The sequence below is a fragment of the Grus americana genome, chromosome 16 (assembly GCF_028858705.1).
Source record: "Grus americana isolate bGruAme1 chromosome 16, bGruAme1.mat, whole genome shotgun sequence".
Lineage (NCBI taxonomy): Eukaryota > Metazoa > Chordata > Aves > Gruiformes > Gruidae > Grus > Grus americana.
The window spans coordinates 9237837-9264850 of record NC_072867.1 but is presented as its reverse complement, the minus strand read 5'-3'; the positions used below and the strand labels follow the sequence as shown (position 1 = coordinate 9264850).

The window sequence follows — 27014 nt, the reverse complement described above, 5'->3', positions numbered from 1 at the left end:
TTTTCCCTTCCTTTTTTCCCTTCCTTTTTTCCCTTCCTTTTTTCCCTTCCTTTTTTCCCTTCCTTTTTTCCCTTCCTTTTTTCCCTTCCTTTTTTCCCTTCCTTTTTTCCCTTCCTTTTTTCCCTTCCTTTTTTCCCTTCCTTTTTTCCCTTCCTTTTTTCCCTTCCTTTTTTCCCTTCCTTTTTTCCCTTCCTTTTTTCCCTTCCTTTTTTCCCTTCCTTTTTTCCCTTCCTTTTTTCCCTTCCTTTTTTCCCTTCCTTTTTTCCCTTCCTTTTTTCCCTTCCTTTTTTCCCTTCCTTTTTTCCCTTCCTTTTTTCCCTTCCTTTTTTCCCTTCCTTTTTTCCCTTCCTTTTTTCCCTTCCTTTTTTCCCTTCCTTTTTTCCCTTCCTTTTTTCCCTTCCTTTTTTCCCTTCCTTTTTTCCCTTCCTTTTTTCCCTTCCTTTTTTCCCTTCCTTTTTTCCCTTCCTTTTTTCCCTTCCTTTTTTCCCTTCCTTTTTTCCCTTCCTTTTTTCCCTTCCTTTTTTCCCTTCCTTTTTTCCCTTCCTTTTTTCCCTTCCTTTTTTCCCTTCCTTTTTTCCCTTCCTTTTTTCCCTTCCTTTTTTCCCTTCCTTTTTTCCCTTCCTTTTTTCCCTTCCTTTTTTCCCTTCCTTTTTTCCCTTCCTTTTTTCCCTTCCTTTTTTCCCTTCCTTTTTTCCCTTCCTTTTTTCCCTTCCTTTTTTCCCTTCCTTTTTTCCCTTCCTTTTTTCCCTTCCTTTTTTCCCTTCCTTTTTTCCCTTCCTTTTTTCCCTTCCTTTTTTCCCTTCCTTTTTTCCCTTCCTTTTTTCCCTTTCCTCTTTAAAGCATTAGCTGTTCCTAGAACTTTACTGGTACTGGCTGCTGCTTTTAGTTCCTAAAATCCATAAAAGCAAACAATCCTGTCATACCACTTCTAGATATGCAGTTATGTTGTTTGGTTGATGGGGTTTTTTTTAATTGAGCCAAACTGTTTTGCTAAGTAGTTTGGTTATGTAAGCAAGGTTTCTTTCTAATCTTTGATCTAATTCAGCAAGAGGGAGAAAATTCATGGTCTCTTTGCATCATCTCTTCCACGTATATATGTATATAGACACTCAACACCCCAACTCCTGTTTCAGTTATGTATCAGGGGATGCATAACCCAAGTAAGAGAAAAACAAAGAATGACTAGTGAGAAGTTTTTAGAATTGGAAAGAAGTGTCTCGTACAAAATCGTGTTATCTATTTAATTCAGGAAGATGGGCTTGCCATTCTCATAAAACCTAAATAATACAGAATGAGAAAAACTTTTCAGAAGAAGATTATAAGCCAGTGAAAGAACTTGTTTATGTTGAAATGTATTATTAGCCTGGTTAATTCTAGTTCCTAGTAACTTGTGTAATGCTGTCTCCTAAAAATTACTAATGTCTCACAGGGCAAAATTAATTCGCTGGTTCCTGTTTAAATTGCCTTCTGGGTTTGAAGTATGCAGAAGTATAGAGCAATGGTTTTAATAACAGGTTTTCTGTTGCATAATAAAACTAACAAGGGTTAGGTAGGAGAGATGTTGAAAATCCTGTTACACATAACATGGTAGTAGAGCATGATCTAAACAGGTTCTGAAAAACAGATTATGTTAGGATGTAAATGTTCTGCTTTAAACTTTTTAACATTTAAAATACCACACGAAAGATGCTGACATTTTTTTGTTGTCTGACTTCTGAGAACATTGTTGTATTTTAATACTTTTTGTTTGTTTTTTATTTCAGGAAATTCAATCACATTTGTGAACAAACACGATTCAAAAACTGAATACTTGTAGTCTGTAGAGAGGGGACAAAAACCTGTTACACTGCTTGTACAGTTTAAGGTTTATGGGGATCTTCTCAGTTCCCCCATAGCAGGGAATCAATAACTTTTGCATCAGGTAATCTGGTGTGAACTTTTTAATTTGTAGAATTTTACAGCTGTACATGAATAAGGTAGATTATTTTTTTTTCCAAGAAAGTCCAGCAAGGATTGCATTCCATCCTCTTGACTACAGCGTCCCTGTATCACTTCAGTGAAGAACACAAACAGAAATCACACACACAAAAACCAGCCATATCTTGGGAAGACCTAAGAATAAGGAGTGTATTTGCACTACTTGTGAAGAAACGAAGAAAAATCCTTAGACTTAAAATAGAAATGTTTTGTAAAAGTATCTGATGGATATTTCAAGAGCCATTAATATTTAAGAAGGAAATTGTCAGTGTATATTTGTAACTGCATTTTGCGGTAGTCTGATATTTTGTCGCTACCCATTGCATTTGGGCTAGAAACCGTGTTAATATTAACTTAAAAAAAAAAAAGTCCGTCCATTAAACAGCAGTTTCAACTTAAAGCTTCTACCATATGTGCAGTGTTATAGTGGAAGAAGTAGAGTTTCTTTTCTTAGTTTAGTCGTGTTGATGTTTTTATTCACATTAAATTACAAAAATAATTGCACAAAAATTTGAAAATCACATTTAAAGTTGGGGTAATACTTGAAGCAGAACAGACTTCTGCTAATATTACTTCTGTAGTGTTTTATATCAGAAGACCAAACAGTGCTTTTGAGCAGCCAGTAGGACACACTGGTTCATATTTTGTATGTCTTTTTTGGTTTGATATCGTATGCTAAATATGTACCTCTGCCATGCAGCTGTTCTCTAGCATGCATACACTGGTGAAAATGTAGAAAAAGCTATAATTTAAAACAGAATATAGCAGCTTTACTGGAAGGAATAATTTTACAGAAAATAATTCAGTTTGGACAAATTGTAGCAATATGGAGGTATTTCTGGATAGGGATGATGAGGGGGAACACTGGTGTCACTGACATAAAAAATACAGATTTTATTTTCATGCCTTCTGCAGAGCTCGTTCAGGAAATGTCCCAAGCATCATTTAAAAAAAAACAGACAACAAACTCTCCCCCCAATTGATATGATCTGATATGTTTCATCATAATCTGTTAGCTAATGTTCACAAACCTCAACTGGGACCAATTTTTCATCATACCTAGAAGAGTGAAACAGAAGGAGAAGAAAGCATACAAAGTTACCTCTGTAGATACCATGTTGTTTTTAAGTATGCCTTATTTTATGATCAGGATTTATACTTCAATGTTATAAAGTGTACACACACTATCTTGTGATATAATGGAGCACAAATGATGCAGCACATCGTGTCTACTGGTGTTAGTGAATTAAACAACTATTTCCAGTAACGCACATCTTAATATGAATGCTAATTAGAATGATGCATTTCTGTTTAGATTTTTATTTTTTAAAATAGCCGTCGCAAGGATGGGTCGGTTGACCATGCCCGTGTGCTATTAAAAATACGCTTTGGTGTGGACTTCTCTTCCTAATCTCTGGGCATTTTCTCCTGTGAGTAGGATTGAAATTGGATCTGGAATAATACTTGAAACTTCTTTTAACAACAACCGTGTGTTTCTGTCTTTTAGTATTATTAACAATGTTCTGTTGCTTCTGTATTTGTATTTTATGTTTAGATTTTTTTTTTAATGGTTATTGTATCTTCTCAGGACAACCATTCCCAGCTGGTTTTGATCTCATTTTCATCTCTGGCTGTGCATGTAGCAAATGGAGTGCAGTTGTGGAGATCAAGCCTTTGCACATTATATGCAGAAATGTGCTTTGCATTCTCATTCACCACTTCCCACACCCCAGATGGGCTTTCAGCATAGACTTGTCACTGTGCTAGTGTTCAAGCCTCTTGTGCTGAATTTTTTTTGTCGGTCAAGAATAATGTGTCTACAGTACTACATACAACCTCCCTTGCACTTACTCAAGTTATGTTTGTATAGGGATGTATTAGTGACTTTAAGAAAAAAAATCGGGGAAAAACAGACCCAAATGCCAAACTCATGTACTTAACATCTAAACTACCTGTGCAGTAGAGGTTCTTCAAATTCCTTTTATAAACCCCTCTTCCTTTTCCCTGTTACAGATAATTAATCTGCCTTTCTATGCATATAGGGTTGCGGTAGTGCAATGGAATGAAGGGATTTTTTTCTGTCATTTATATTGTACCAGGAAGAGATGAGAAATTAACTTGCAGATGGGGAGGGTGAATAAATCCTGATCTTTATATGCTCTTAAGTAAGTAAGAGTATCTGTCATGGGTATTACATACTCTATACATTAGACCTTTTTAAATGTATGGTTACCAGGTGATAGTTAATGTGATAAATGTATGAACTATGCTTGGTGTAATTGTTTAAATACTGTAAAGGTGCAGCATATTTTTAACTTGTCTAAAGCACACCCCCACCTCCTTTATAAGAGATATTTGGAAGCTGAGCATGAGATGTGGTAGAATAGATGTTGTGAAAACCGAGATGATTATGATAGGGTTTGACATAGTGGTGAACAAGGTATATAGTCTCTCTCTTTGAGAATGTTCTTTTATAAAGAAGGTGGAGAGTAGTTCTTCCAGTTCTCTTTTGTGATTTATTTTTTTCCTGAACTAAGAAGTTATTAATTAAAAAAAAAAAAAAAAGATATTCACTGAAGTTGTCTGTTTCTTCTGTGGCATATTCTCTCACCACAGAAATGGATGTATGCAATACTTTCTGATGTTTGGTCAATCTATTAGTTATTTGAATGTTGAGATTCTACAACTAAATATCATCCTTGAACTTGTAGTAACTGAAAATTACATGAGTTTTTTGGTAATTCCAAGAAATTCTCTTAAACTTTCTTAAAAGTGTCAGGTGATATCACAAAGGATCATTGGTATCTCTAAAGGATTTATAACTGATGATATAAGCAAAAAACTATTAAATAGAATTCATGTTTGTCAACAAGCTGACTTCAAGATGCTAGTAAATAAAAAAATTTACTACTTTTAAAAAAGTGGGTACTATTTCAGTTTCTTGCAATACCGTAAACACTGAAGTGACAAGCATTATATCACTACTGATTTAACAGCAGACTAGAGAAAATGATTGGTATATTGTGTTCATCTTTGCAATCATCTAATTTCTATAAATGATAAGATTTCATATGGCTACAGTTAATAGAACTTTTTCTGAATAGAGCTTTGCCCTTGCTGATTAAATAGGAGGCCTTGTCTGCTCCCCGTTCTGTCTGATGTGGAAGACAGTGATGACAGAGTTGTAAAGCTTCAAATTGCAGCTTAGCATCCCAGGGTTTTTGCGCTGCTGCCATTCCCACAGTTGAAGTGGGATATCCTTTAATGTTGTAGTTAATCTATATTGCTGTTCTTAAACCAGCTGTAATTTCTTCTTCAGACTAAATTTGAGACATTCAAACTCATGATTAAGTAATGTAAAAGTGAAAATGCTATGTTGTTCTGTACACCATAAAGACAAGCTGATAGACCTTAAAACTTGCAATGGTTTTCGCTTGCCCTGCGCTTATATTGGTGGATTTAAGTGTTTTATACTCCATTATGTCAACAAATGACTCATAACTAATTCAGTTTGAGGAAGCTGCTGATTTTCAGTTTATGCCCTATCAAGTGATCAGTTCTGGCACAGCATAAGCTCTTCCAGGCACTTCCTCCGAAAAGAATGAAGAAAGATGGTGGCATGATTGTGAGAAAGAGAATACAATGTATGGCCTTTTGCAGGTGGAGCATCTGACAACATTCTAATCTCAACAGTGTTAATCTGAAAGCCCTCGGTGCGTCTCAAGTATTTGAACCAGCAATTGTGTAGGATAATTTGTGTTTAAGCTCTGATACTGTTTTCCTTGAATTTAATAGAAAAATCATGGTATTTGCCACTGAAGGATCAATCATTAGCTCAGTCATTCTGCAAACAAAATACATCCATTTTTGTATCAATTTCTAGCCTTCAACAGAACTGTAGTGCAGATGGCTTAGCCTACAGCAAGAGCTTAGGGAAATAAGTTGATTCAAGTAAAGGAGTTAGGCATTTGAGGAGAGAATGCTCAATTCTAAATTATGCTCTGAAAATCTGGTTTCTTATGGCCTCTTAGAAATTTCTGCTGGAAGGGGGCCTTATTTTGTACAGTCTGCCCTCTAAAAATAAACCAAGAGTCACTGCGTTACTGGAAGTTAGGAAAAGGATCTCTTGGTTTTAAAAAGAATGTGTGGGAATTTTGCATTTTTTCCACCTATTTTATCTAACATTCTTTTTGCATGATGTTTGGGAGCTGAAATACCACTTACACAATTCCAAGGAATAACTTCTGAAGAAAACTAATTATACTATTTCCCACAGCAATGCTTAATATGCAAAGATTGCTTCTAAATCTGCTTTTCAGGTCATCCTTCTCTTCTTCACACTTCACCATTTTGACTTTCAATGAGGTAATTTCACCCTTAAGCTCATTAGTTTCCATAGGAAATGAATTATAAAAAATGCTAAGTGTGCCATATGAGGTTTAACATCAAAGACATTTCTAGACAGACCATGAATATATGTTGTAGCTATATTTGGTCTCTGTTGGGTATTCTTTTCAGTGCTGCTGAGTTTCGGTTGCTTCCTTTCGTTAGGTAAGTGTTGCCTTAGAACTTATCTTTTTTCCTTGCAATCCAAATTAATTGTTTGGAATAAAATCTAGTAGCTGCTGGACTATTTGAGTCAAATGTGGTTTGTTAGGGCTCATGTGCCTTTCTCATGGAAAAAACCCACACCCAAACAGTTAGGAGTGGGATGCTTTGTAACCAGCTGCTCTTAAAAAAATATTTCTGAAAGGAAACCTCGGTTCACATTTCTGCTCAGAACTTATAAATGGATTTTTCTTGCTACTCTGAATCCCCAAAGTTAGGATGCATTGGCTGCATGTTAAATCTTTTGGATTGTTTTCCCATTGACCCTCCATTCTCAACCATTTTAACTACCTGACAGTAAGAAACCTAGCACACAGGATTCTTGTCATCTTGTATAGCTTCAAGCTTTTATTTTGAACCTCTGTTTCCACAATGAAAAAACAAGGAATGCCCACACATTTTTGTCCTATTCAATCTACCTCAGACATTGGTTAGAGGAATTGCCTGGTACGTTCCAGAATAATTAATTTAAAAAAGGTGAACATTATTCAAATCCAGTTTTACTGAAAAGAATACTCCTGTTTGTTAGCTTCATAACATTTTTTTTCCCATGCAATTGTGATTGAAATTATTTTCCTCCTTCTCAGCATGCATTTAGCATGCTTATCCCACTTGCTGCTTAGTTACAGTATGCAAAACAGCACAGTAAACTGACTGCATTACCATAAAGGTAAAACTGAATCCCCAGCCCAGCTGAGGTTTGCTGTCATTAAAAAGGGGTGGCATAGCTCTCAGAAGTAATATAGCTGTCAGGAACAAAATAAATGCCATAAGTAATAATATTTAAAAACTAATCCTAGTCAATATTTACAGCTGAGAGTATTAGAGCACTTTATTCCACCTGGAGCTTTCAGAATTTCTTAAATTTGCACTATTACTTTTTTGAAGAGTTTGGGTGGAAGCTCTTTCTGTTCCTGGGGGAAAAGAGAGGAGAATATCAAAACAGTTCCTTTAGCTGTAAGAGGAGGAAAATCTTTTATAAATTCTTTGAAGGTACAAACCAAAACACAGGTACCTCTTTAGCAATGAATTTTAGTGATCTGCCTAAAAAAATAGGAACTTCAACAGGCAAGTCGGGAACCGAAGCTCAAGAGCGAGGGCACGGTCTCTGTGTACCTGCAGCTGGCACCAGTCAGGCGTTAGGCTCCAGTATCTTCTGGTGGCAGAAGACACCCATGCCCTTGCAATGATTTGGTACGTCAGCCACATCTGCTCTGAGGATAAGCACCGTTGTCCAATATCGCACATTCTTCAAGGGGAGAGCCTCACTCGACATATCTGCGTACGTAGTCCAGGCTGACGTGTGATACCTGATTTAGTGTCTCGCGTAATTGGCTATATGCTGCTAGAGAGGCACTGATGGGAGAGGCACAAGGTGTTAAGTAGTGTGTGAAAGGAAATCCCAGCTCCCACAGAAAGCAGCCTCTGGCAGCGGTCTGCGCGGGTTTAGAAAAACCCGTTCTTTGGTGACAGATAGGTAGTAGAGGAAGTCAGTGTAAACAACCACCTCATCATCTCGCTACCTTACCAAGGTGAAATCAGACGGGATCTGGTCCTCGGGTGTTTCCTAAGTGATGCAGCAGCTTTTGTGCTCTTGCCATTGCAGCAAGTGATAATGGGGTTGCTGTACTGGGAGGTACCACGCGATGTACTGGTGCTCTGAGGCAATGCCCATACAACTTAGTCTTCCAGCAAAAGAAACAAAATAAGTGTCATTACGTTGTAGACATGAATAGTTAAACACGTTTTTATTGAAAAAGCCACTTTTTCCAGCCCTTCAAATTTAGCTATTGTCAATAACTGAACACAAGTACTTTTCAAAAGTAGATTTTTAGTACTTCAATCTTTAGAAATATAATAAGTAACAGAACATTGACTCTGAATTACCATGTATATGAATTCAATGCAGTGGAAGTTATTATTAGAATACTGAAGACTTCTAAATATTTTCTTAAATCATAAATATATTAACTCTTCCCTTTGAATCATGTAGCATTAATTTAAAAAAAACAAAAAAAACCCCAAAAACCAGAAAAAAACCCCACCCAACAACAACAAAATTGGAACCAGACTCTTGTGCTTCGAAACTGCTCAACACAGTTTGGTAATAACAAATGTGGAGATGTGTTTCCTGTTCGTGTTTGAGTCAACTGCTAAAGGGCATGTATGTTGTTGCTTCCACTGCTACCAGGTGCAAGGCTTCCATGTCTACATGGACACGTAACACACATACACACACAAACCATAAGGCAAAACCTACAATCTTGTGTTGCATGTCTCAGACATTAATAGGGGGCAAATAGAAGCTGTAGTAGCAGGTGAAATCATAAATAATTCAGTTAAATATTTCAGGAATCAGACTTAAATGCCTTCACATAGAAGGATTAAGATAACTTGATACACACTAATACAGGGGAAGACTTGTACAGAAGATTTCTTTCTGACACCTGTTTTATGACATACTATTGCTTTCAAACAATGTGCTGTGTCAGCTGCAAAATACAGCTTCATAGGGAATTTCTTTCATTTAAGAAAGCAAAATAATTTGAAGTTGTGGGCTGAAGATGCAGGAGTCTCTTGCAAAGAAAGGAAAATATCACCAGGAGGCAATTAAAATACTGATGGGGTTATTAAAGGCAACAGGACTAGCAGGCATCCCTTTGGTTCAGCGTTCCATCAAATGCCCTGGCTTGTGATCAGGGAGGCACAGACAGTTCATATCTAAAGAAAGTGAGCACTCAAAGTTTGCCCCACTTGATTTTGTCTTTTAAGTCTTGCCTGCTAAAGGAAGGGAAATAGTTCTCTAGTCAATGTGCGTTACCAGCAATAAATAGCTGGTGGATATAGGATCAGAGCAGCTGCAGATATCCAAGTGTTGGATGCTGAAGACTATTCCTAGTGTTTCAGTGTTTTTGTACACATGCTCCCGTTGCCATGAGGAGTCACTTAAAAATGTAGCGGACTGAGGTGTTTGAAGCCTATGTAGATCTAACAAAGATAAAGCTGCATCAGACTTTTATAGACCTAGCATCCAGTATTGGGTTGCTCAGCTTGTCTGTACACTTCTCTAAAGAGTTAGGATATGAGATAATCATGGTCTTTAATATTAGAGATGCTAATGCTTGGTAAACTGTGCTAGAGTGCAGAAGTTATGTAATGCTTAAAATTAAGTTTACAAAACTGTACGCAAACATGCACGATTGAATTCTTACCCTTGGCTTGGCAAGGCTTGGATTGTACAGGCATAGCTATAAACAGAGCTTAACTCATAGCTCCCAACAGAAAGACTCCAGTGACACTGCAGTGACAGAGGACTGATTTACATTTCATACATAAACCACGATGTAACCATCTCAGATGACTTTCATTTCTCATTCCAGAAAAGGTTTTCTGCAGTCTGAAGGACCTTTTCAGAGGATGCTTTCTTGTATAAACCACGTCAAAATTTCATGCAGAAAATAGAGGTGAGGTTAGTGAGTGTAAGGGAAGATGGCACTTGTGCTGTGCTATGGTATGTACGGTCGTAACCCCAGCCCCACCACGTGGGAAGCAAAGACCACTCTTAACAAAGTTGCATCCATCTGCGACTGCCACGCTCAACTACCTGGCACAGCTTCCACTCTGACCGCGTCTCTGTTGCCTCTGTTTTTGTGAACAGATGTTTCAATCATTCTGAGGGCATCACTGGACTGAAGCTTGGCATAGCGTAGGAGCAGTTAAGGTATCACAGTTCTCTGAGCCCTCAGTAGCATTAGTATCTACAACTGACGAGCTCTGCTGGTCCCTGGAAGAGCTAGGGACCTTCACGTGACCTTTGTATAAACCGGGAGATTTTGCCCAAAGGGGGAGATTTGACGTGAAGCCGGCAGAACTGTTCCCCTCAGCAGTCAGACCCACCGGCTGTTTATCTGGTACAGCTGGAGCATACACAGCGTTTTGCTCTGACAGATGATCTCCACATTGGCTAAGATGCTCTGCTAGGACCAGAGGCTGCTGATCATCTCCTTCTTCAGAAATAACAAAAACCGGTTTGTTTTTATCTGTTTCTACCATAAGCTCCTTTGTTTTCGAACCATTGACCAAGTTGATTTTCAGTGGGTTGGAGCTCTCTAGAGGATTTTTGGGGCTTTGGCTGTTAACTGGAGATGCTGCCCCTAGATGTCCTGAGGCATCCAAGGACCTCACGTGTTTGCCATCAGGGGAACTGGCTAAAAATCCAAAATAAGGGTTCCCAAACCTGGATTTCTTCAAATTGCAGGAGCTTAGCTTGCGTTGCCTTTGTGCAGACAGCGTGAGGGGGTAGGAGGCGTTACTGGCAGATGAGTCAGAGTAAACGGTCTCTGATGCTGCCTCTATCTCCGTGGCTGAGATTACCTTTCTGGTCGGGACACCTTGGGATCTTGCAGCTGTAGGAAAACCCTGTACAAAATAATAATAAATTAGTAGACACACCGTGAAAAGCAGCCGTCTTGAGAAATTTTGGTCCCAGGGAACTGAAAGCTAAAATTCCTTGTTACTTTAGAGGTGAGATGCATTCTTTAGCAAAAACTGATGTTATTACCTTAAAAAAGAAGAAACATCCTCTATTAGCTTTGTAACAAGCTGTTGGTTTGATGATTACAGTCACTGAGCCCTAGATATCCCTCCCACACCTACAGATTCCTCATAATGCAATAGTAATAGATCAGTTAAAATAAATTTAAGGCATAACCAGGAAAAAAAAGGTACGTGTCAGAACGTTCAGTGAGGTAATCTAGTCTGAAGGCACTTTTAAAATGTTTTTCTGGGCTGGGGATCATTTCTTAAATCAGATGCTAACTGCTGGGAAATACAGTTTCTTAGTACTTCAGGAAAGCCTGAATGAATTACAATATAGCTGGGCAAAAGAGTTTCCCATACGCCAAGCAAGACAGACTGAAAGGTGTACATCGCATTTGCAGGTTGGGAAGGCAAAGCAGTAGGGCCAGGGGAAAATGCGACCCGTCAGCGAGCAGCTGGGAGCACTGGGGCACAGACCCCGACCACCACGTCCTCCCCTCCTCGCAAAACTTACGCTGTTGTCAACCAGCTTCGTGAAGGGACTGTTGGTGGTCCAGCTGCACCATTTTTTCTGTAGCTGTGGTATCGGAGCCAGGAAGTCGTGGAAAGTGCGGGCGCTCCACGTGCGTTGTCTGGGACAGTGATTTTCCAGCTGGACGTTCCCCTTCTCAACAGCGTCCGCTCCTGCAGCCGTGGGATTAGAAGTCAGCCAGTCAGACACAGAGGCTGGGCTTGTGACACTTCTTTTTAGGTTTTTGTCCTGAAAAGAGTAAGTGAAAATCGTTTACAGCATCTTTCATCAAAAACACCCTAAAATACACTGTTAGTGCAAGAGACTGATTTCTTCAGTCGTTCTCTTCTCAGGACAAGACGCAAGAATGCAACTTCTCCTCGTTGCTCTTCCAGCCTGCTGCCTGAAGTTCGCTGCCTTCCCTCGATGAAAGTTTTACCTTGCTTCCCCAGTTTCAGATTTAACACAGAATTGGGAAATTTCAGTTACATAAGAAATAAAGTCCTACCACTCTCACTAACCAAATACATCAAATATCTACAGCTTTATTTTACTGGAGATACCTGGCAGATCACAGTAGTAAACTTTCCTGTGTAAAACATAATTCTTCCACTCCGCTTGCCTCTTGGAAGGCTCCAGATGCATCTGTCTGGGGAAACAAAACTTCAAGGGGGATGGGGCCCAGTGAAAGAAATCAAGAAGCAAGCAACAAGAGAATCGGAAGGCTCAAAAATGCATGATTCAGGAGGGAAGACTGAAGTAAGTGGTGCTCTTTATCCTATGCTAGGGAAGAATTAAGAAAATAAAAAGAATTAAAAACAAAGAGAAAGGGAATAATCTGTTCTCGGTGTCTGTGGTGAACAGGACAAGAAGCACGAGACCCACATTGGAGCCAGGGAGATTTTCATTTCACATAAGAAATGTTTTTCAGATGGAAAACATGCTTTAGCAGTAGAACAAGACATCCAGACAGGTGTAAAATTGGCATCATCGGAAGGTGAAACCACATGAAACCATTGTCACCAGCTCCGTGTATAAGCAGAGTTGATCTGACATGGGAATGAACTATAGACGACTTCTACAGATCTCTTCCATACTTACTTTACCTGTTCTGATGTTGCATTTAAAATCACAATTTTTGTCCTTAATATTGACGTGGGTTTAGAGCCAGAAAAGTTAATGAATCCCTGGCTGTCCTATGAATGTCCGTTCATTCTTACTAATGCTTCACCTGTTATTTAGATAAGCCTCCTGTTCCACAACCCTATATGTATTTTTAATTTTCAGCTGTGCAAATATGGTTGTCATGAGAAGAATGCAAAAATCCACATTCCCAAAGTTTACACAGTCCTTAAAGAGAGTCTGAAATAAATCCCACAGTGTCCTGGATTTAAAAGTCCTGTGAAACCAGAAACTTGTCATTTGTTATTTCTGAGAAACTGACTCAAGTTTTTGTAAATCAAAGATACTATTTAGTTAAAGTGTCATATTGGAAATGGACGGGCAGAGAGGCAAGAAATTAGCTACTACAGCAGAAAAAATCCTCAGTAGGAAGCTAGAAGAGGCTTCAGACTCTGGATAAGTTTGTTTCAATATTAAGCTCTTAGTCTCAGATTTGATTAAAGGACCAATCTTTATTTTAAATTTATAAGCCAGCTGGCTTCTCCTCAGAAGCTTCTTCAGGCTGTCTTAGGATTTATTATTCTAATACTATAATAAGTACCTCCAAACTGGTGTAAAATCTTGCCACTGGTTTTGAGATAGATATACCGGAAGTAACTATGAAGATGAATAACGTATTTTTTACATTTTTGAAAATGTTTTAGCAAAAAATGTTTCTTAAGCCTCCATGATAACACTCTTTACCCAAACCTTTGCATGTGAAACTCATAATGTCTGAACAGAAGTCAGAGGTCACAGTTATAAGGCTGAATGATGACTTAAACCAAATGGGACTTAGAAAGCCACGACCCTCCTGGAGGACACCGCAGGAGCCATCTGAAAGCCACCCTGCCCTCTGTGTCCTCACACTAGTCCGCGTAGAGAGACGTGCGTTCGCTCTCCCAGCTCTTGCCTCCTGACAGGGGATTGATTTCTTCAAAGGGGTTTTTAAAGCTAAACTGCAAAGGCCAGTTTATCACCCGCTCCTGCCCAGCAGAGCTGAGCCTCACGCTTACTGGGGGGCACAAGACCAAGTGGCCAGTCACCGTTTCTCAGTAAAAAGGTTTAGATAATTTTTTTAATGAAAGCTCCTTACAGCTTGCTTTGTCTAGTCAAGCATTTTGGGTGAGCCCGAGAGTGTTATTTACTGTACTGTAAAGGCTCAGGATTTCACACATCTTTTCACGCGAGGGTAACCCCTTAGCTCCTGCCAAGAAAGTGGCTATGCTCCAGTGGAGAACTCTTCCTACTTGCCTGGTGCTGGTCCACAAAAGCGATGCACCGTACCCTCTGCGGGGCTGAGGCTAAAGGCAGGAGCTGGCTGGCCAGCTGCATTTGACACCCTAAAAATACACATTTGGAAATTAAACTGTAAGCATGTTTATTTCTAACATCCAGTAACCCCAAGTAACTCAAGTGGCCTGAAGAGAGCTCGTTTGAGTGCAGGTTTGTAATTAGCCTGCTCTGCTCAATTTCCACCCCCCCTTGGAGAGGACAGCTTTCAGCTGTGGGGAAAGACCTCGTGCTTTTAAAGGGGCCCTTGCACCCTTCCTGCTCTTTAAGGGAGTTGGTTGAGAGCATTGGTCTGCTCATGTGCAGTGTGGACATCACTGAGAAGGAGATGCCTCTGGAGTTAATAATGTGGTAAATCACTTTAATTCTTTGGGTTGTATTCACTTAGAACTGACTTAATGCTATGCTAATATGTGTTTATATCTATAAACTTCCTTTGCCAGATTACTTGCAGGAGGGATGGCAGAATAGAATTTTTTTTTCTGTTGGAGCGTATTTGTTCATTCTGACTGGAGTGGGGAAGAGCAGAAGGAAGGTGGGGTTTCTTCCTATCTAGAAGCTGTATTTGTATGTGGCTGCCACCAGGTGAAGCTCTCTCCACTGGAAAGAAGGACCAAGGAGTGCAGGTGTTCAGGGATGCCCGGTCTGGGCACGGCTACAGCTCACAGTGCCCTGCTCAGCAGAAGGCAATGTGTTTGGGTGAGGGAAGGCACCAGAGATGTTTTCTCTTCTTTCCCTTTTTCTGTTAATCGGTGTGGCTGACTGGTGGAAAAGCTTAGCGTGTGTCTTATGCTAGTGTAGGAAAATCCTGACCAGCCTGGCCTCCTGGCTCATTTCCTAGTCAAGTGCAGAGATGCAGAATGCTTTTGTTTTGTAAACTGTGATGGAAGTATTACATGGACTGTCTGGGGCACCTGAGTTCCTGGGGCTGGCGTTTCTCCTCTTGTGGGGAAAAAAGAGAGAGGGCACTGGAGAGGAGTGGATTGAGCTGGGAAAGGCTTTAATGCAGCCTTGGAATGGATGTGCTTTCCAGTCACTACTCTGTGTCGAAGCGGTGGCAGATGGACCTGAGACTTCTGAGCTATCATCTATTTCTAAACAAATAATTGACCAGGAGTGCAGGGAAAGAGCTAAAATAAGAGAGAACTTACTGAACTGGTCCAGGCTTCTGTGTGTGTATTTGAAAGGACCCAAGTGCTTTCACTTGAAGAGCTTGATTTTTGGAGCATTTACTGTTAGTGTTCCCATCAGCCTGGTGAGACAGTTAAATAGTTTTCTGCGAAGCTGAGTAACTTCCCTGACCACATGGTAGTGGTGGGCAGGAGCACAACTGACTCCCAGGTCCTTCCATTGCTACAAGTGATGCTTTCAATGGAACATCATCTTTGCCAATTAATGTATTTCTGAGGGTTGGTCCTATTGCCTGCTGGCAGACCTCTGCATTATCACCTATTGGATCCAAAGTAGGCTTCTGCACTTGCTCTTCTCAAAGCTGGGAAGATACTGGCTCGGGGGATCAGAGCCCACGTCATTTGATGGCAGCTCAGCTCAAGGGTTAGGAGAACTGCCTGGCACAGTCACTACCTTTCCTGCGAAATGGGCAGTAAGCATAAATGGGCAGATATGACAAGTGCTGCCCAAGAGGGACATTCCATGGCTTGCTAGAGATGCTGAAGGGCATTCCTACCTGTATTCTGTAGGTGGTAAAGCTCAGCCCACTAGCCCCAGGTCCAGCAGAAATGATAAACACTTCATCGCTCCCAGTCTCAGTGGTCACTGCAGATGTGGAGGAGGGCACATCTGGGTCAGTGTCCTGAGGAGACCGTTCTGTGCTGCCTCCACAGGAAGTGACTGAGAAAAGAAGAAAATCAATAAAGACTGCTTGCGAGAGTCCAAAACATCTGTTCCCAACTCCTCCATGGCAAACCCTCCTCCCTCTCTCCCCAGACAATCTGGAGTAGGCTTTGGCTGTCTGTTGCACTAGCCAGAACAAAATTCAAGCCAACAGTTTGCTCTCCTGAAACTGCAAGCTTTTAAAAACAAAACAAAAGGGGAGAGGAGGAACACCCTTGGGTCTGCTTTCTAATAAAGACACACCCAAACTGAAATCCCTTGTACTAAACACACAAGGTTGTGCTGCAGATCAGAAGCTTGCGGATTTGCTCAACTCCTCCTTTATTTGTATTTACTCGTCCCTGTTAATATTGGGAGCTGTGCTTTTTGCTTAAACCCTAGTGATGCAGGTCCTACCGGCAGCCTTACAGGGTGTGTGCGCGCATGCGTCCCCCAAGGCCTGTTCATCTGGTCCAGGCCAGGAGAGCTCTGGCCATGACCTCCTGGATGACTTTCAAAGGAGGAGAAGGGAAAATGTCATGGTTGGGAGCACAGAATTAGCTTTTTAGGAGGATATCCTTGAGCTGTGTGTAATGGCTGATGGTTTAGCGGGAAACCAATGGTGTGTAGCAATACAACATGAAGTAGCTCCCTGTTGGCCTTCACCAACCAAAAGGGGCACTGATAAAATTCATGTGTTGTGACTCAAAATTGCAGCAAGTGACATTATCTGCAGCTCAGCTGGGGGTCTCTTGTTCTCAAGACATTTACTTCACATTATGTTATCTAAAGCAGTCTCATCCATAAAGCTTTTCAGAAAAAGTTAGCTCCAGAAGTCAAAGTTGTCCAAAGCCAACACAAGCATTGTAAAACCCATCCTTTCCAGACAAGGTTGGGCACAGGGCAGGTGAAACTCTTCCACGGTTTATGGATCTTTAAGTTGTTTGTAGCAGCCTGAACCTGACACGTTTGCTCTGCTAACCCAGTGTCTCTACAGTGCCATGTGCTACGACAGCTTTTGTTGGCAGCGTCCTGGAGCTGTGCTTGTGCACGCTCCTTGCCAGGGGAACTACCCTACCAGCGAGGGGGGAGAGCAGCAAGGAATAGCTCCCACAACAAAGGCACTCTGCTGTGAAGTGGCTCCCCAGCTGTGCATGGGCGAGACAGCGAGGAGGACTGCAAGGAAGAAACGATCTGACTAACTGGCCGGGGGGTATGGGGTGCCCGACCTGCTCCCGCTGCTGCCCTGTGCTTACCCGCCTGCTCCCGGCTGACAGAGTGGTTGTTGTTTTCATTCTCCTGACTTGGCACCACCAGCTGGAGCTCATTGATATCGACGGCGGAGTTCTGGATCCCATTCTACAACTCAGAACATGCCCCAGTAAACATCGTCAGATAAACAGTGCAACGGCCAATATGAAAGAGAGAAACAGAAATTGCTGAAGCCATTAGCACTAACCTCCTGGTCACTGCATGCGTTGGATGAGCTCCTTTTGGGGCACGTTCTCTGCCTGAAAAGGAGACACAGCAACAACAACAAGCCCACGAGTGAGTTAAAGATACACAGAAAGGAAGGTCTCAGCTGTGCTCATCCTGCGAGAGGGACCCAGCAGGTTATGAGCTCTCCTGCCTACAGGAGCATCCAAAATACTTGCCAAGGCTCAGGGCAACAAGGCCTGTAGGCCAAGGGAGAAAATGATATGCTCATGTAGTGGAAAGTCAGCTGAAGAAAAGAAGGACCTGTCATCTTCTTCCCATGATCACTGCGAGAGCAGGAACAGAGTTCAGTCCTCTGCCAAGTCCCACCAGGCTCCCCACCACCAGCTGCTCTTTAACGTCAGTCGCTAAACAGCAGGACTGAAACCCTGCCTTTGGTCTGGGCAGTGACATCGTTCTTATCCTGTTAGACAGAATATTTCGTCTGCGTAGCAAATATTGCGTGCTGGATTATATTTAGCAAGCAGAGAGCATCAGATGTTCGTACAAATGAACAACATTTTATTAAAAGACAGTGCTATGGCAGATGATTGCTGGGTAAACACGCCTCTTCGCTGAAGGGAGGCAAAGGCATGTTCTTAACCATTTTTTCACGTTTTTACTAAAACTGAGATTATGGAACAACTAGTGTTATTTACTTTTGGATGAATAGGATGTGAAGATGTCACAGAGAAAGGCTAGCAGTAATGACCATGATAATGACTGAAGCAAGTGTATTTTGCCTTTGTGTACAGCAGTGATCCACGGGACAGTGTGGGATGTGCAGGAGCATTAAGGCACTGACCGGATAGGATGAGACCCGTGTTACTGTTTTCCCTACTATCTGTGCTGTTGGCTGGCATTTTTCCTCTTCTTGTTGGAGGGGTTGGTTTATTTAAAGGCATTTAATCTCCTCCATACAAGATTGGTTTTTTGGTAGTGATGTGTTGAAGCCAAGATTTCAAGTTTTCACTCACCATTTCATTACTGTTTGTTTTTAAGAATGGGGACTCAAAGGCCACCTGATGAGGCTGGCTGCAAACCGGCGTCTGCTCCATTTCTGGCATGGTGGGTTTCATTCCTTCACCGTATCATTGGATCTCTTAAAAAATGCTCATTGACTGACAAGTGAATTGAGGGAGGAAAAAAACCCACCATGATGCGCCCCCAGCGCTATTCCCAGTGAATACAGAGAAGACCACAGAAAAAGAGGAGAGTGAGTTGGCACTTGAGAATTTAATCCAGAAGAGGTACAGCTGTTACTCCAGGAGGCACAATGGCATCAGCCCCCGCTTGGGCTTCTTGGGGCAACTCAGGGCTAAAGCAGGGAAGGCTCTTCCTTAACGCAGTGCTTCAGGAAGGGGAAGCAAGGAAAGACTTCCAAGCAGGAGTGGAGTTGCCTTATCAAGCAACATCAAACCAAGTAGGAAATACTTCAGAGTAGAAAATGTGTATATAAATATTCCACACACACTCCAGAAGCTCTTATTGGGCACCAGAATCATTTCAGCAAGAGTGACCTGGCAAAACATGCCCCAAAATAAGGAATTAGCATGGTAGTCGAGGCATTCAGGTAGGTGGTGGGGGAACTATGTGTAATTCCCTGCTTTTTCCACAACGCCTTCATTTTTTTTAATCTTTTTCCCTCCTTCCAGCTCTTTCCTGCCAAAACCCATGACAAAAATTTAATCAAATCTGATATATTCCTATGAAATATTCTTGTCTCAAATAACTGGCATGTTACAAGCAATTTTGTTTAAATATTCCCACCCAGGGATTAAAGAGCACAAAGGAAATGTTCTCCTCTAAGAAAACACAATTTAGCACATATTTCTTCCACACTGAACATCAGGCATTGGCAACCCAGACTTGTTAGTTATCTGGATGGTCTCACTTTTGGGTTTGTTATTTGAACTTTTAGCATGACTTAACAAACAAAATGTTCGAGTTTTCAGAAACACAAATAAAAATGTGTTCCTCAGATTCTTGTATACAGCTGTCCCACTTGTAAGATATTCATATTCTCTGGGACAGTGCTGAAAAGATGAAATACATATTTTAAAAGTACCAGCAACTGACAGCTGTGATAAACTAGGATAGACAGAGCAAGTTCTGCATGAAGAAACTGAAATACTTTACAACCATTTGGCTCCTTTCCTTGCCATTCTTTATAAATGTTGTGCTCTGCAACATTTAGCAGGCACCATAACTACCTTGAAATCCACACTGTGGTTTGGCGGAATGAACCAAAGGGAGAGTAAGGTGCCCCTGGCAAAGGTAAGTTTTCTGTGCAAGTATGGTAGAATAAGGGGAAATAAGAGAAGGAAGAGTCCTGTTCTTCCCAAAGTTTAAATTGGGATTAAAAAATGGTAACTGGCTGAAATGTCTCCATTTTAACTTTTTCTTCTTTCTTGTGAAAATTGCCCTGTGCTCCCCAGCAGGCAGTTTCAGCCAGGTCTAGCTGTCTTAGGTCTCAAACTAAACCAGCCTGATGTGTAGAGGGACAGAAATGGAGGACACGGCTACAACAGGCAGGGAGGAATTTGAGTCGTGCCTAGCACAAGGCTGGCAGAGGAAAGGTCTGCTTTTAGCCCAGAAGTGACTAGGATTCTCTAGGAGGGCGTTATATGATGAAGGAAAAGTTTCATCCCTGGGTGACCATCAGGCTGCAGGCAGCAACTGGCAGGGCAGCTTGCGTGGGCACGGGGAGAGATGGCAGGGCACGATGACTTGATGAAATAGCTGTACGCGTAGGGAGTTGCAATTGGAAACGGGTCGTTGGCAGGCCGTGCAGATGTAACATGCAGTTGCAATCCATGGGTTGCAGCCATTGAGCAGAAGTCTGACTGCATTGGACAGGATTAAAATTAAATAAGGTAGACATGTCTGTTGTTCTTGGGGCTTGGGAAAGAAAATAAAAAATACCCCGTTACTCGAGCCAGGCCTCATGGCCAAAAGTAATTAGAATTATTGGCCAACTAACAACTGAAGCTTTCATTCCCTCGCCAAACAGCAAACAAAAGCTGCAGTGTGGCAGAGACTTGGAGTTTCCCCAGAGAGCTTTGCCCTGGCTGAATGAGCCCGAGCAGACACTGCTGACGACTTGGTGCATTGGAGTGGCAGTAGGTGCCAAGCCCATCCTGGGCCATTTCTACCCCTGGCAAGGCAGAGCCTGCTACTTTTAGCTGAGCAAAAGCAGCGGATAGAAATTGGGGGAAAAAAAAAAATTAAAAAAAATTACAGCTAAACCTGGTACCAGACGAACATGTTAAGTACGAAGAGAAAAGAAAGTGGAAGGCAAGTTTACAAGGCCAAGAGCTTGAAGGTTACTACTAACATCCTTTGCAATGGCGCGCTCCAGCCAGGGCGAGTATTATGTCTCAGCTTGCTGGTCCCATTTCTGAACGTGCTGTGTTGTTAAAGCATCTTCACTTCTCCCCTCAGCCCGCCCCTGGCAGTCCTGACGTTTCTGCAATGAGGACAGGCTGTGGCTAATACACATGACACCTGGTTTCAAGCCCTTACTTAGGGCAAAAAGCATAAAATAGAGTTTTGTGGGCTCAAACTAAAAGAAGTTTAGATGTACTTAATGGCCTCTGCAGTCTTATTCTGAGCTGCATTAAAAGCCCCACAGCTGGGAAGCGTAGGTGGGCTCCAACCAGCGCCAGCGGTGCTGGGGCCAGAGGCCGATATCCTCGCAGCAGTGCAGTAAGGAGGGGAGAAGACTCTTCCAGCGCAATGCAAGCGAGGTTGCTCGGCTCAGGTCGTGGCATCACTTCCACATGTGTCAGATCTCACTTAAATGCTTTAAGTCTGACAAGAAATAAAGTATTGTAACGAAGGCCTCCCTGGAATAGCATGTGGGGAATACGGGCAGCTGGGATAGTAAATGGCCTTTCAGGAGGCTAAAGGACTAGGGATAGTCTATTTATATACAGTCAATAGCTGACTGAGGTATATCTTCTTCTTAAAAAAGAGTTGTAGAGCAATGAAAAGGCATAAATGCCAGTGAGTCTAATCCTGGTCCTGTGCCATAGGACCCCTGGTAGGATGTATTTCCAGTGACCAGAACGTACAAACATTGTGTGGGGAGAAAAAAAATGCATTCAGTTTTTCTCTGTTGGTCAGCAACAGCAGAATATTACTTTATTTTGTAAACATCTGACAAGCAAAAAGTCAAATCGTGCATGTGAGCAGCATGGCCTGACTTTCTGAACAGGCTACGCAGAGTAAACTTCAGCCAGTGACATCTCAGGCTGCCAGTGTACTCTTTGTTTTGAATAATACTTCATGGATATTTACAGTGAAATTAAATAGGGGTAATGGAGCAAGAACAGCCTACTCAACATGTGTATCAGCCCAGACTGCTGCCATAGTGAAGGGAGCATGTTTCTGTCTCTTTTGAAGGTTGGCAAGGGTATAAAAATAAAGTATTTGGTATCTGGAAGGCATTTTCCACCAGACGTTTTCCTTTAGAGCTAGCAAAAAAGTTGCGGTCTAAATGAATGTTCTGCAAGCTCTTTAAAATGAAAAAGGTTAGTTACATCTAACACATGCAAGTTTAACTCTTACAGCTATGAGAAGCTCAGACCCTGGAAGGAGGAATTTCTATATACACCAAGAGAGATTATATTTAAGCTTCACCACCTTGCCCACGTTCTCTTATACCCGGTATGATGGCCTACATTTTGTATTTATTCAGTAAGAGCTAGAAACGCAGCCTCCAACAGGACAAGGAAAACAAAGTTCCTCTATCAGACCAGCCTCAATGACTATGAGTGGCTGAGCAATCCTGAGACCTTTTGGGTTGGAGGACGCGCAACAGATGAGGCAGGGATGCAGGAAGCGAGAGGACAGACCGGCTGCATGCTGCTCCTGGGACATGAATGCTATTACTAATAGCCAGTCATCACAGATGGAGCCCTGCAAGGGACACTATTTGTTTCAGTTTACCTGATGTTTTCATTGAAGTCAAAACATTTGAAAAATAGTGTTTGTTTTGACAAAAACCTGGGGAGCTTGGGCTCAGTTTTGAATTTGTTGGAAGGAAAAAAACAAATAAATAAATCACTGTTTCTACAAAAATGTTTTCACTAGGGAGTTAGTAAGAAAAATGCAAACACATGCTAGGGGGTGGAGAAGCTTTCTCCTGATAGATATAGAGAAAAGAAATATATAACATAAAAGCAACTGACTGGAGAAGTATGCTTTTGGTGCTGGCTGCTTTTAGCCATTTAACTAGTTAGCATCGGGACCTGGAAATCAGCAACCCAGCCTGACCATCAGCTCACTTGACCATGTCATTTTGGATGACATTTGGGGACGATCGTGGGTACTGCAGCATGGCTCTCAGCTCTTCCCTAGCAGTCAAAGGGATGTGCAGATGACTGCTTAATGCATGAAGTGCATTGGAATTAAAATGTCTGCACAGTCTCTTGGCTAAAACATGCTGCAGACTGGAAAATATTATTTAATCTTGATTCTAAGTGGTAATACTTTGTTATTATTTACTCTTCTGCAGAACATTAGAGCTGTAGAACTAGGAAAGAAAAGTGAGGAGCCTGGGGCAGGAGCAGTGACTGGCATTGATCTTCTCTGTATCAACACACTTTACTACATTTAAAAGACAGCAAGCATTAGCAGAGGAGAGGAAGCGTAACTTTGTTTTCTGGTCCTTTTCCTGTATGGATAATATCACGTGCTTCAAAGGCTCAGGTATGCATCATCTTACCTGCAAGCTATGCAGAGGGCGGAGAGCAAGGCAAGTGCAAAGAAGACGATCCCTGTTATAATTGCCAGCATCATCATGTTTTCTTTTCTCTCCTGCTTCACAGCATCTACAGTGTTGGGTTCAGTGATGTTCTTGTACTCAAAGAGCATTGCAAAGCCTCGGCCCCGGTCTGTGGTGGTGATCAGTTCCATGATAACCTCAACCATTTCCAGAGATGAACCAAAGACCATGGTCTTGTTTAAAGGTGAATTTGGTCCACAGAAGCGAGAGGAAAATGTGATGAGGTCGGAAACATATAGTACATCATGGGGACAGACATCCACTGCTGACTGTGGGCTGGAGGAGATTTCCATGGGCAATACTGTTGTGGGAAGAGTCCAGCTCTCTACTGTAACTTCATCTCTCTCACTAGCAGCTAGGTGGGCAAGCAAGATTTTCCCGTTCAAATCTTCTGTTTCCGGGCCACTGGTATTTTGCCTCCGCATTGTGGCACTACCAGCCACAGGGAACGGCAGTTCTGGTTGAGCCCTGGTAATCGCTTTGGGTTCCTTCATCTGCTTCGACTGGTTTTCTTCAGATGCTTGTTTTGCTTCATCTTTTTTTGAGGTGGTTCCTGGAAGTTCATCCAGGTGACTAGCAAGGTCCTTCGACCGATCTCCTGTGCTGCTCAGATTCTGAGCCATCTTTGACATCCAGGTTTGGAGAGAGGGTTTTGTTGTATGGAGAGAAAAGTCCAGGTTTTCTTCAAGAGAAGGCATGTCCTTATCTCCTGTTTTAGCAGGGGCTGAAAAGCCATCATCCCAGGGGGCTGGAGTTTCACTAGAGCTCTCAAAAATGTCAAAGTCAAAAATTTCCAAGATAAGATGGGTTCTCATGGGAATGAAAAACTGCCAAACGCAGTGTGTCCCTGGGTAATAGTTGTTTGGAAAACCTGGTGATAAAATCAGGCCTCTCTCCATCGATTCCACCACTGCACCACAGGAATAATACACCTGGGAAACAAAACAAATCAGCTTGCACCTTGCCAGAGATGATATACATGATGCAGTCTGCTAGACCTACTGAAGGTCCCACTCTTTTCTTTCCCTTTGGGGACTGGTATAAGATAGGCTCAAGAAAGGGGAATTTGTTAAACTTGTACAACTCTGTTTTCTACTTGCCCATTTGGAGCATTGATCTAACGTGCCTAACATGGAAAGCCAATCTTTGAGACTGTGGATGTGTATACTGAATGATCAGCCTCCACAGAAACATAGCCTAGATGAGTAATTCGCATAATTCTCACTTTCTACTACTGATCATAGTAGCATCCATTTCTGCTGTTGGCTAACATACAGCTTTTTGACCTCACAAATGTGTTGTCCTAAACAACTGGTTGTGTGATAAAAAATCTTAAGAAGCTACAGAAAAACTGTGTCACCACAGCATCTTGAACTCTGTGTTATTTTCATTACAAAAACTTTTTTTTAATGTAAAAAAAGCCCACCTTACACTGATGATTCATCTATCTAACTCCTCTTCTGTTTCAAAGACATTCAGCCTTGTTTACTTCAATATGCAGTAAAATCTAGGTGGCTTCGATTGGGTAAATTGTCTCCTCTTCAAATGCAAAGCCTCTCCAAATAGTGATAGCAGATTCCAGCTCTCACTAGTAAGCTAGCAATCAATATGCATTTTACATAACACAGCAACAGTCCCGTGTGAAATTTGCTATTTCTTCTTTCTCCGTAAATAGCCTTCCGTCTCCAAAGAGGAAGGAAGTCCATAAATGGTGGCACTAACTACCATGCTGCTGCTCCTCTAAAGGTACATGAGGCTGCTTTCATACATCGTGTTTACAACTACCTTCTTCCAAAGACACTCTCAGAGCCTTTTTTCAAGATTCTTTCATAAATTCGGAGAGCACAGAGCCCTGTCTGCACCTTGGGTAATTGTTTTTGAAAAGGGGAAAAAAGAAGTCAGAAGTACTTATGCTCCTAGGCAGGGCTTGTGACCTGGGTTTACAAGCATTAATTGGAAAAGAAAGGGAATGCTTTGGGTTTGGTAGGTATTTTTTTTATTGGAAATTATTAGTTGTCTTGGTCTGTTATCTATTTAAACACAAAGGAAGCTTGGCAGTAGAACAAACAAAGCTTATGAAGTCCATATAAAGCCACAAAGATCAAAATACTCCAGATTTTTTTTTCTCTTAGCCCCTCCCCTTGGCTCATATTGAAATAAAAAGAAGGGGATAAAAAAAGAAAAAAAGCAATGCCAAATGTTGAAAGCCCTTAAATAAAAACAAAAAGCCAGACCTGTTCTGCAAGGCACGACCTTTGTTTTCCAGCAGGTGCTGTTCGTATTGTGAGTGATTTCAGGGTGGATGGCAGGATGGCAATAGAAAAGGACCAAAACAGCAACGTGGGTGGAGATTGTATTCTGTATTCAACATGAAATCCAACCTTTCACTTTTTTAAAAGTGTCATTTAAATCAAAGCTTATGTTAATTATAGGGAAATAAACTACAGGTTTCTCATTTAAGACACCTGGGCTGGACTATGGCTTGCAGTCTCAAGTGGAAAAGAAACCATATTCATGTGCCAAATACATATTATTTTCTGTCTAATGACTTAGGACTCCCACGGCATGTAATACCAAAATAAATTAATAGAAATTTACTGATCTTTTCTCTAGCAGGTAGAATTTGGGGGTTTAGTCTGAATTAGCTAATTCATGCTAAAAATCCAGGTGAAAATGGCAAAACTTTATGTCAGTTTAAGAGGCTACAGATCCTAACATTTAGATCTGTTTGCTAATTCACATCAGAATTACAGATACATTTGTTGTCACTTGGATTTTACAGAAAACTAGCTGGTTTCCAGGGCATATGTTCCTCTTCCCTCTGGGAGAGGATTGCTCCTACATTTGGAAGAAGGAAAGAGGGCTGTTCTGTGACTTCTCTAGTATTCCTTCCCTCTGTCCCGGAACATCAGTGCAGACTCGCCTTTGTCCCGTGCTAGTCGTTTGAGCATACTTTTAAATAAGATATTTGCATTGCAAGAAACAGTAAATAATGCCTAACTTTTCAACAAAAAAAATATACCCAATTTTGGAGCCAGAATCTGCACCAGAACTGCTGCTATTGCAGGGCACTCCTCCTGGATGTGGGAGGATTACAGATTGGCACAAACCTCCTTAAATTAGCAATGAATGAGGGTTGAGATTTTATTTTGAGGAGTATGTGAACTGATCTAGTTGCCTTTTTTCAGACACTGAGAAGGCGCTTGGAGGCGTTCACGGCCCCACCTCTACTACCAGAAGACTTTGTTAACACCCAAAAGCAGCAGCCGTCGGTTCAGCGGATCTTGTGGGATTCATCACCAAAGTGCTGAATGGGTAAGTGCGTACCCCCGTAAATCCATCGCCCCCGCTCTCAGGATAGGCTCCCTTTCCTGCCTGCATTTTCACTTGAATCTGGCATCATTTGAAGAGAAATATCTCACAGACTCTGTGCACATCCAAGGAGTCTTGGATTCAAACTCAAATGCCTCTTGTTCCCCTACGAGCCACGTGGCCACCAGTTGGCTGCAATATCTAGCTGAATCCCAACAGGTACACTGCATCCCCACACCCAGGCGGGGGGGAATTTATTCAATGTGTGCATTCCAGACTTATGGCTGAAAGGTCACGGCAGTGGGGGAATTGTTCATTTATTATGGCTTGGGAGACTGAAAAGATTCAAGACTTGCTCTGAGAGCAGGAAAAAAAAAACCACAAGGGACAGGAAATGCAAGACAGATCCAAGAGGGGGAAAGGATTTCTGATTAATTTATAATCCATGACTGAATGACAAAACTGTTTAGTTCATTTAAATCATCCATTATGAAGGCTGAGCTTCATCAATTA

At 41.6% G+C, this 27014-nt stretch overlaps 2 protein-coding genes across 6 annotated transcripts in view; one reads left to right on the top strand and one right to left on the bottom strand.

Annotated features, from left to right (window-relative positions):
- Positions 1-5589, top strand: part of CHFR (checkpoint with forkhead and ring finger domains) — a 28872-nt gene extending 23283 nt beyond the window's left edge. For 3 of the 4 annotated variants that reach the window (XM_054844514.1, XM_054844511.1, XM_054844512.1), the window contains one exon: positions 1764-5588. In XM_054844514.1, coding sequence (XP_054700489.1) covers positions 1764-1806 — 43 coding nt within the window. In that variant the 3' untranslated portion in view covers positions 1807-5588. Of the gene's footprint in view, positions 1-1763 lie in introns of all 4 variants that reach the window. The other variant, XR_008579534.1, reaches the window with a different exon arrangement.
- Positions 5590-8316: 2727 nt separating this feature from the next.
- LOC129213991 (uncharacterized) overlaps positions 8317-27014 on the bottom strand; it is a 34000-nt gene continuing 15302 nt past the window's right edge. Inside the window, exons 2-7 of one of the 2 annotated variants that reach the window (XM_054844958.1) lie at positions 23130-24121; positions 17382-17433; positions 17179-17281; positions 15777-15940; positions 11639-11884; positions 8317-11004 (exon numbers count right to left, since the gene is read on the bottom strand). In XM_054844958.1, the coding sequence (XP_054700933.1) occupies positions 10267-11004; positions 11639-11884; positions 15777-15940; positions 17179-17281; positions 17382-17433; positions 23130-24121 (2295 nt within the window). In that variant the 3' untranslated portion in view covers positions 8317-10266. The remainder of the gene's footprint in view (positions 11005-11638; positions 11885-15776; positions 15941-17178; positions 17282-17381; positions 17434-23129; positions 24122-27014) is intronic. The other variant, XM_054844960.1, reaches the window with a different exon arrangement.